General features: G+C 32.0%; 1 protein-coding gene across 1 annotated transcript; it reads right to left on the reverse strand.

The window, feature by feature from the left end:
* Window positions 1-7,565: 7,565 nt before the first annotated feature.
* Window positions 7,566-10,322, reverse strand: LOC137835205 (protein SRG1-like). The gene is made up of 4 exons (XM_090302749.1): window positions 9,923-10,322; window positions 9,333-9,580; window positions 8,859-9,183; window positions 7,566-7,853 (listed from the first exon to the last, which is right to left on the reverse strand). The coding sequence occupies exons 1-4, from the start codon at window positions 10,172-10,174 to the stop codon at window positions 7,611-7,613; spliced, it is 1,068 nt and encodes a 355-aa protein (XP_090158875.1). The 5' UTR covers window positions 10,175-10,322; the 3' UTR covers window positions 7,566-7,610.
* Window positions 10,323-11,121: the final 799 nt, after the last annotated feature.

Below are 11,121 nucleotides of genomic sequence, written 5' to 3' on the forward strand. Positions count from 1 at the left end.
TCTAAAACAGAAACTTAAATTGCAAGAAAAATTAAAGAGCTCTTGAAATAAAGTGCACACAACTCAACAATTAAACAAGAATGAACCTAAGACTCATGATACCACATGATGTGATTCCAATAGCCACATAGAACAAGATTCTTGACACTTTGAGGAATCACCTTGAGCTGGAAAATGTAGAGGCACTTTCTTAGAAGTTGGATCATAGTTCTAAGATCAAGAACTCACCAAAACAAGTACCAAATCCCAAACTCATTTGGATGAACCAAATATTGTCAAATTGAATCAACAAAGGAGAAGGAAAAGAACAAACCGAACAGAATTGAACTTCAAAACAAAAGAACCGAACAGAATTTAAAAACTAAACAGAAAATAGGTGCTGGAAAATTAAAGGAACCGAAACAAAAACAACTCAAAACTCAAGGCAATAAGAACAAATTGAAGAAGAAGAAAGGAAGGAGAAGAGAATGCTCATGAAGATGGAGGAATGGTTGGATGATCACGCCACTAGAAGAATGGATGCTCCTAGATGAGTGTGGAAGCCGCCACTTGAGGAAACCATGGTCCTTCAAGATAAGACTAGAGAAGAAGCTCAAAGCTCTCCAAATGCTCACTCCAATTTTGAGTATAGTTTCTTTAGATAAAATTCAAATCTGAATTTTACAAAGGAAGCACCTCTATTTATAGCCTAAGGTGCTGAAAAATAGGTGGGAAATTTCAAATAAACTCATTTGAAATTCCCACCAAAAACAAGTCACATGGGAGGTGTGACCTTTTTCTACTATGACACCTCCCAAAAACTACACCTACACCACTCTCCTAAGTCACATGGACAATGTGACTTTATTTTACATTTTCACACACCTTTATTTAATAACCAAACCTCCTAAAACTATACAAGAGTATTTCAAAGCTTGGCCTTGCCCCTCATGGGATGGACTTGGGCTCTTTGGGCTTTGGCCTTCTTGGGCTTGGGCTTGGGCTTTGGGCTTGGGCCTCATCTTTATTTTATTTCTTCTTTTAATTTTGAGAAGACTAGAAGGAAGAACTTCAAATGTGAGGGTGGATGTCCTCTTCCTCCATTAATAAAAGCCTCCTTTATTTGATTCTCATCACTAGAGAAACATGAAGTTCTGAGTTATCTGATAAAGTTCTTGGAAGAAAAGGATTGTGACTGGAACTGAATTAAGGGTGTGTACCAGTCCAAGCTGTTTCAAAAGCCAAAAGAAGCATTCTTGATCACAAACAATGACTCGTTAAAAGGACTTCATAAAAGGATAAGACCTTCCTTGTCTTTACTTTTCAAATTACTAATTCATGATTAATTTCATTTTTTTATGAGCAATTACATATGTTTTGAACCTTTCTCAGTTTATGCTTGAAATTCACATTCTGTTAAACTGCTGCAAAAAAACAACCGATTGTTTCCTCGAAACAATCGATTATTTCCTCGAAACAACCAATTGTTTCTCCTCTGACAGCACTGTGAATAATTGATTTAATTTCTATATACATTATGTCTGTTGCAGATCTCAATCATAAAGGGATCTTGAGTCAATAAAGCAATCTTGAAAGCCTAATTTGGTTCTGGAGGAAGTTACAAGTTGTCATAAAGGAATATATTCCATATCTTGGAAATTCAAGAGCCTTTATGTCTAGTCAAAAGTCACATGTGCTGACCATGAATTTTTCTGCTCTATGTTGACGTTTTCTGTGCAAAGCTTGGACCAGTTTCCTATCTTGAAAACTGAACCCACTATCACCAAAGGATCAAAGAAGGTTTCTGCTTTGCTATAAAATTTGTTGCAGCTGTTTTCCTTCACAAAAACAACCCATTGGCTCATCTCTTGCAACATCTCTTTCTTTCCTTATGTGTGTGCCTTTGTCTCATTCTGCTTTCATGGATTCCACTCCACCTACATCCAAAAGGATCAAAACGAGGGTTGTGAGGTCAGGAGGAAGGCTTGAGGGCTGGTTTTCAAGAGATAATGAATTCATTGAGAGGTATCACTTTGAAACAAGTACAAAAGTGATCAACAATCCAAAAGTTGTCTCCTTTGATTGGTTGAAAAGCCAAAAGTTGGACAATGTGAGAAGGCTTCTCAAGGAACAGCTACTAAAGAGGTTCTTGGAGATGAAGGGGAACATATATCTAGATCTAATTCGGGTGTTCTACACAAACTTGAAGTTTGAAGGAAACAATCTTGTTTCACATGTTAAGGGTGTAGACATGGAGATTACCCATGATGTATGGGCTGCTGTAACTGGTTGAAGTATGTTGGTCTTAGAATCAATAAAGGAAACATTGGTGTAGTGGAAGATTTCAACAAGATTCAATACTACAAAAGTTGTTTGAAGAATCCACAAGCTCAAGTAAGAACTTGTTCAGTTGGAGGACTGAAATTAGATGAGAGGGTGTTGGCTCTCATTGTCACTTGGATTCTAACTCCAAGGGGGAGCAACCATTCTGTTTTGACAGAAGAAGATCTTGTCTATATCTACTACATCATGAAGAAAGTTAAGATCAATTGGATTCATATCACCAAAGAGCATATGCAAAAGTCCATGAGGTTAAGTGACTACCATTACCCCTATGTTGTTTTAATTTGTAAATTTCTACTCTATTTTGAAGTGAATCTTGAAAATGAAACCTCTGAGTTGGTAAAATCAACACAAGAAGTGAACAATGGTTCACTAAGAAAAATGGGTTTCACCAAGATCAATGAAAGATGGGTAAGCAAAGATGGTGATCATGGTGGTTCCTCAAGTGTTGCAGCTGCTGATTTAGGTGAAGAAGATCAAGATGTTGATATGAATATTCACAATGAAGAACAGCCTGCAACTGACTTTGATGTTGGAACAAGTGTTGGACATCAAGGGGATAGGATTCCCTCAATGTCTTCATTTGAAAGATACATGGTGGATAGACTTGATGGCTTTGCTGAAAATCAAAGAAATCTCCATGATCTTTGTGTTACAAATTTCCAGAACATTGACAACAGATTCCAGAGCATGGACACTCGCTTTCAGACCCTGGATGAACAGATTGAAGTTGTTCAGAATCAGATCTTTGAGCTGCAATATGGCAAGGATGACTGAAGGAAAACAATCGGTTGAATGCTCGGGACAACCGATTGTTTTTGGTCTATGGAAGGTTTATTGCTCTTTCTTTTCATATTCTATTTTATCTGGAACAATTTCTGTTTTATCTCTTCCTAAAGTCTATTTGTGAAGACAAATGGGGGGAGAATTTTGTGTTGTGTTGTGTAAAACTCTGCAAACTCTATCCGCTTAAGTGGATTTTATTATGTTGTTGTTGCTGATGTTTTATAGTTTGAATATGGTTTGCCTTTTTTGGTTGGTTTTCTCTGCTGTAATGGTTATGCAGAAAACAAGCTAAATGTGTTATTCTAACTTGCTGCTATAGATGTTGTGTATTGCATAAGTTTTGTTTTGCAGGAACTACTTCAGATTCAAACAAAGTCCAACACATGCAACCAGGGATTTGTCTTCATCAAATAGGGGGAGATTGTTGATCAAGAGTGATCAAAGACTTTGAAGAATCCAAATCCATGTGTTTGATGCAAGGCTGAAGTTGTTGTTGTGTTTAGGATAGGATTTGGGTAGTTTAAATGTGTAATCCACTCTTTGTTGAATCTAAAGCTAATGTGTTTTAAAACCTTTTTAAGTTTCAAGTGTTTTTCAAACTAAGTGAAAAACAACCTGTTGTTTTGTCGAAACAACCGATTGTTTTACTCTTAGGTGTTTTTGGAAAGGTTGAAAATTGTTTTGGTTGGTTGACTTGCTGTCACACCAAAACAATCGATTGTTTCTTTGAAAATCCTAACAGAATTTTGTTTTGTTAGTTCGGTGTGCTTTAAATGATTTCCAACTGAATACGATCCTCTATTAAATGCTTTGACCAATCTTTGAAAGATATAAATAGTTTGTTTATGTTTTATAACAAACAAGGAAAAACAAATTTGAGTTTTTCAGTTGTGAAAGATTACTTTCAAGTTTTGAACACTCACATCAAGCTTTGAGTTTTCTCAAGAGATAGTGGAATAGGATTACATCTGTATTGATTTCATATTGTTCTATAAACAAGTGTAATTCATTCTGAATATTCTGGTGTTGTTGCCAAGGAGTGTTGTGTGCTCTTGAGGTGGTCAAGATCATCATTCTTGGTGTGTGTTGTGCCAAAGAGAGTGTGTTTCTTAAAGGGTTCAAGGTCACTTCTTTGGTGGTTTGTGTGTAATCTGTTTTGATTGCTTGGTTGATTGCCCAGTGGCTTTTGGGGACTAGATGTAGCTCTTGGTTTAAGAGTGAACCAGTGTGTCTCTTTCTTCCCTTAAACTCATTTAAATTCAGTTGTTATTGCTTTGTTGGTATAAACAACCGATTGTTTTTCTGGTGCTTTGCTGTTTTGTGCTTAATATCTTGTCTAACTGAATTTCTAGTTTCATACAAAGGATTTTGTTCTAGTTGAAAAAGTTTTCAAAAACCCCTCTTAAACAATTCACCCCCCCCCCCCCCCCCCCCCGTTTAAGGCCATATATAGCACAAGTAAAACATTCTCTATATAAAGCCTAAGCCCAAGAGCGCTACGGTTTTGGGGAATAAGTTCCATGCACGGTACGTAGTGGCTTGTACGCCTACAATGGACAGATTGGACCCCTAATGTTTGTACATGAGTTGGTACCCTGTCGACTATTTTGTTAAGATTTATGCATTCCAAAGAGATAAGGTTCTGTGCAGTTGTCGTGCTAAGATTCTGCGCATTGTAACAGACTCTCCTCCCATTAAACATGCTTTCATTCGAGATAAGGTTCTTGTGAGAGAGGGCTAATACAAGAAGTAACCTAAAAGTAGTCTATAAAAGGGACTCGAGATCCCAAATAAAGGTACACTGTTTCTAAGACTAAAACTACTTACTTACTTATTGTTTCTATAAGCTCTGTACTGACTTGATCGTCGGATTGCAATCAACAGGTAGGACCTCTCTGTTTCAACGGAGTCGCGTTCCAACACATCCAAAGGGACGTGCAAATTCTAGCAGAGACAGACGGGATCAGAACTTGTCTTCAAAGTCCACCAACGACCAGGTCAACCGGCAAGAACAACAATCTTTTTAATTCTTTCTTATTTTACTCTTTTTAAGTCTAACTTTTAATTTATGAAATATCTATTAATATGTCAGATTAAATATTATCAATATTAAATCATTATCTTTTCAATTATGGTTGGATTAGTCAACTGTAAAGTAGTTCTTCACTTATTGGACTATTTTTTTTTAAAAAAAAAAATTGGTTGTTTAGATGCTAGACATTTCTAATTGAAATCATCCGACCTGAAGAAAATATTGTTATGTTATCACTTATTCTAATAGCTTGCTTTAAACCCAATTATAATACAATATTGTATATTTTAGTTATATTTTAATATTTTAATATTTTAATATATGAAAGAATCTAAAAGGAATTTGTTTTTTTTTTTCATTTTAAGGTGTGTGCATTTGTGTTTCCTATTTTATGATTTATCTTATTTTTTTTGGAGATAACATATACTTATCACCTCACCATTTGTTAATAGTATTTTTATCAATATGAAAGAAAAAAAAATATGTTTTCTAAAAAAAGTGAAATCTAATTAAGAAATTAAAAAATTAAAACATTATTAAAATCAACACAAAGTTAGTGGAAATAAATAAATTATTAAAGGTACAAAAACACCTTTTTGAAGTTAAATTTTAAAACATTGACATTAAATATGCATAGTGTGTGAACATGATGACTTCTTGATTGATTAACATTAGTGAGTCACGGTCATCACTGCATTACCCAAACCATTATTAATCATTATTAATTACTTGTAATCTATGTATCACTAACATACATACACAGATATACGTAAAATCTCTAAAATGTAGGACACGGGAACACAAATCTATATATTATATAATTATGAATTATATAAATTGACAATAAAGATTTAAGTGCACAAATATGTTTCAGATTATTTTTGGAGCAAAAAGATGTTTTTCATGACTGGTTCACAAGGATTTGTTTCTTATTTTTATAATCATAATAACAATTTGTACAATAAAGTTTGAATTTTTAGAAAATTAATGTATTTTTCCTTTTTAAAATTGTGTTAGAATCGTACTAAAATTTTCAGAAATCTAACAAATACTTTTTAAATTGGACATTTCACGGATACGTGTTCTACAAGTGTCATACGAGTGTCGTATCGGACACCAACACGTCATTTAAAAGGAGTGTCCGAGTTTCATAGGTTGTGATACAAGAAAACGAAAATGAAATAATTTGTTTGCCATTATTAAACAACAAATCCCTATAGATATGTTTGCCAAAACAATTTGTACAAGAAATATTTTAATATTTATAGTTTGATATATTAAAATAGAAGAAAAAAAAACTTTCAAAATGATTCTGTATGATGTAATTAAAAAAAAAAACTTTGTGCACTGTGGTGAAAACAATCTCTCATGTTTCATATAACTCTCATTCCTTATAAAATGTTTCATCTTGATTTTTAGCTAAATATTTGAAGAACATTTAACCTGCAATCAAATTTTTTTTTTCTCGATTTCTTGTTCTGTATCAACTTTTTACTTAAATTATGTGAGCACATTATAACACAAATATTTCAAAGTTTCTTTATGATTCCATCTTAATTATATGTTTCTTAAAATAGATACAACATATCAATGAAACCATAATTACAATAAAGTTTAATTATTCTAGGCTTCAATAAATTTCAAATATAATGTGATCCATTTTTATTTTAAAAATCATATAATTTTTAAAAAATAAGCTCTAATAAATTAAATAATTTTATTAAGTTCCTAAATATTGTATTTAGTTATATTATTTTAGTACAAGTTTCGGAAAAAAAAGAGTCTAAACCTTTTATCCTAAAAATTAATATGTTTTGGATTATGGAATGATATAGCATGTCAATATATATCATGAAAAAAACAATTTAACAACCACCTTATTATAATCGTGAGAACAATAAAAGTGATACTACGGGACCAAGATAATTAATTTATTAAGTATCTAATTTAAAATAAAAACCATTAAATGCTCTTAAAATTAGATAGGTTATCTACTAATGAGTTCAAACTTACACTATTATATAAAATCATTGAATAAAAATTAATTTTAAAAAAATAATTATTATAATGACTAAATTAAATATAAATTAATTAGTTATTATATTAACTAAATTAAATATAAATTAATTTTAATAAATAGTTTTTAAACTGACATATAATTAGCTATTAAGATTGGTTTTAGTTACTAACTAAATTTTCTAAAATTGATAACTAAAATCTTCATAAGTAAATAGATAATAATTTAAAAATTATTTATTAATAATAAAAATTAATTTAGATAATAATAATTTTTTAATTTTTAAAATAGTATCTAATTTAGTAAATATATAAATTATTTTTTTAAAAAAAATAGTTTATATATAATAATTTTTCTTATAGTGTTATTTAAGTTATTTTATTCTTTTCTTTTATTTACTTGAACAAGTCTAGAACATTTACTTCTATAACTCTTAGTTCTCAAAAAGTAATGTTACAGTCGCAAGGTATCAAGGTAAGACTTTCCATCCAGTTTACGAGCAAATAGGTTGGTCAAAAACTTCTTCAATTCAATTCTTTGGAACTGTGGTGGTGTTTCTTCGGTGATCAAGCTTGGTGCAGGACCTAGCACTCCATCATGTTTTGAAGTGTGGAATGTAGCAATTGAAATCCTTTCTCTTTCAGAGTTCACTATTGCACGATGCTCAACACTTCTGTATGTTCCATTACTTATAATCTGTCACGTAAAACATATTCAATCAAAACCAAAATCAATCAGAGATCAATGTTGAATCGGAATACATAAGAAAAATTAGACACCAATTTATCATGAGATATTTTAGATAATGAAAATTATAACTTTCACACCCAAATAGATTAGAGATATATTAATTAACAAATCTCTCTCACAAATAGGAGTGACAAAATCAGTCATCCCGGTCTGTCTAGGCTGAACCTATCACTGATCCGTAAAAAATAAGACGGAGTGGACTGATCGTCATGGTTATAAAGATTGAAATTAGTAATCCATCTCGTCATATGGTGGGTTGATGAACTGGTAGGTTGACCCGTATTTTTTTTCTTTTTTTATAATTATTTTAGTTTAGATCTATTTACTTGGTTGTAGTCATTAATATCACTTGTTTGTTGAACAATAAAAATGCAAGGAAGAATAAAATAGAATCAAACTTTAATATTCTAATCAAAGAAGAAACTTAATGACTAACAAAATAAAATATCAACAATATTTCAATGAATAAGATAATGTATAAAGAAATTAATATAAATAATTTTTTATATAAAACATTGATTATCACTAACTTTAATTCCAAAAGTATAAGATTCTTTTTTAAAAGTGTAAAAAATAAAGAAGGACGGGTTAGCTCGTCCCATCCTCCTTGTGACCGTCAAATTGACATCTTAAACGGGTCGGGCTAATACGAATTTACGGATTCAAAAAGTTAACCTGTCTTTCCTAAATGATGGTGACCCATTGGTCTAGCAGGACGAACCCGCTTCTTGATCCCTAGTTTACAAACACTACATAAAAGATAAAATTGAAGTTATACTAAAAAAAATCAATTATGCTACTTAAATTTGAAGAATCTTCTTAAACTATTACTAAAAAAATGACCCTTAAAAATAATCACTATTTAAGTTATTTTAGTTGATATTTACTTTAGTGAGCAAATCAGCATATAATAAAGCTGAGAAATGAAAGCAATAAGAGAAAATATATTACCTCCAGCATGTCACCAATGTTCACAATGAAGGAATTAGGGAGGGGTTTGACAAGAATCCACATGTCATCTTTTCTTACCTGCAGCCCTTCTTCTTCACTCACTTGAAGAAGGATAGTGAGGCCAACTCCATCTGAATGGGGTGTGAGGCCAATAACCTTCTCTGGTTGAGGACATGGTGGATAATAGTTTATCCTCATAGATTGCATCCCATTTTCAAATAACTCTTTCATTTCTGTTTCTTCCATCTTCAGAGATTTTCCCATTTGTTCAACAACAACCTTGGCTAGATTTTGAAGTTCCTGTGAGTAAAGTTCTAAATTGTCCCTGCATCACACATATCAATACTTAGTTTGTTACATAAAATTTCTTTAAAAAATCTCTATGCACATACATTTAATAAACTTCTCGGAAAATAATCTCTATGCACCTATATATGTAATCATACACAAGAAAGAGGGAGGGAGGGAGAGAACCTGAAAGAAAGAGGGAGGTGAGGAATTAAGTGGGCCATTCTCAATTGTTTTGGAAGAACAGTCACAAAGAAAATGTCAGCCCAATCAAGCTTTTGGTCTTCACTCGCAACAAAAGCTTGTCCAAAACCTTCCATATGTTCTGGACTCTGCCAAAACCTTTTCTTCTCTGACATTGGAAGGTTGAAGAATTCCTTAATCTCCAACTTTACTTTCTCCACTAAGGAAGGGCTAACTCCATGGTTTATCAGCTACAAGGAGATTAACAATTAACAACTAAATCAAATCATAAATCAAAAAATTGAATTTAGCAGTATATGGACAAAAAAAAATTATAGTGTTTTCTGTCATTAGAAAGAGTTTTACTGGCAAAGTATGTTGTTATTATTTAATGTTTGTGCAAATCAGTGAGAATAAACTTCAATTCCAATTAAACAACAAAATTTTCCAACACACTTTATCAAAGTTTTGTCTTATAGTTTAAGCTTTGTAGTGATTTCTAATACATATCTAGAGTTTCTAGAGTCCAGAATCAAACAGAAATGTAACCGCTACACAATATTGAAGACAAAAAAGGAGGACACTGAATAAACCTGGAAGAATCCCCATTCTTGGCAAGCAAGGTGAAGCTTATCCAATTCTGAATTTCCAGATTCTTGAGAAAGCAACCTCTGCATGTCAATGACTGGAATCTCAAGGTTAGGTTGTTGAGAGATTAGCACCATTTGTTCTTGATGTTGAGGCTGAATGTATCTTTGTGGAACAGTAGACAAATTTTGTTTGGCCAACTCTTGAACTGATGGTACCAAAAGTGAAGTCCCTGATGTGTTCTTGGTCTCTTCCATGGCTTGAATCAGTGTCCTATGTTCGTCTCAATATAAGAAGCTATAAATAGTTGTAAGTGTGATGATGGTATGTGAGAGTGAAACGCAGTATTTGAGCATAATTATTATGCATCATTAGGGGCATGATCTTGGGTCAAAGAGTGGGGACCTTAAAACTTGGTCATTTGCTGATATATAATCCAATATAATTGCTGACTCGTTGAATGATATGGGCCAAATTGGATGCATAGGATTTCCATGATCACTTTGTAGATTGTGTTTTTACTACATGTAATTTTGTTCAATACCATTTTGAAATTGAATTGTTATTTTTCATGAAAAAAATGTGATGGCGTGGTTCAGAATAATCTATCTTTTTCTCATTAGTATTAGTTACATTAGTATTAGTTACTAGAAAATAATACTTTCACCAAAGTTTATTTTATTCATTAATATTTTTTTAAGTGCAATTATAGAATATATTATTCTTTTTATTTTAATTATAGTTTATAATTTATAATTTTTATTAGTAAAAAAGAATGAATAAATAGAATTATTTTATGGGTGATCTAGCCCTTATACAGATTATGAAATTAGAGCACACCTCACTTAACTTTTCCCAACAGATAGAAAAAGGTCTTCCTATAACAAAAGAAACCAAAACACTAACAAACAGGACCTCAACCTAAAACAACAACTCAAATAAACAAAAACTGATATCACCTAAAATTAACATTCAACTCAACTACTCAATTAACCGACACTCAACCCACACAAAACAACCAACAGAAGACTAAAAAAAAATAACTTATAGAACTTGTAATTGAGTCACAATTCAAATATATTTAATCAATATTTAAATCATGATAAACGTGACCAAAAGAGCATGGAAAAAAATGTTATACATGTATGGTGCGCCCGCCATTGAGAAAGGAATTTTCTAGATCTACAATTTCAATTTGAGTTTT

The sequence above is a fragment of the Phaseolus vulgaris genome, chromosome 5 (genome assembly GCF_051622355.1).
Source record: "Phaseolus vulgaris cultivar YP4 chromosome 5, ASM5162235v1, whole genome shotgun sequence".
Lineage (NCBI taxonomy): Eukaryota > Viridiplantae > Streptophyta > Magnoliopsida > Fabales > Fabaceae > Phaseolus > Phaseolus vulgaris.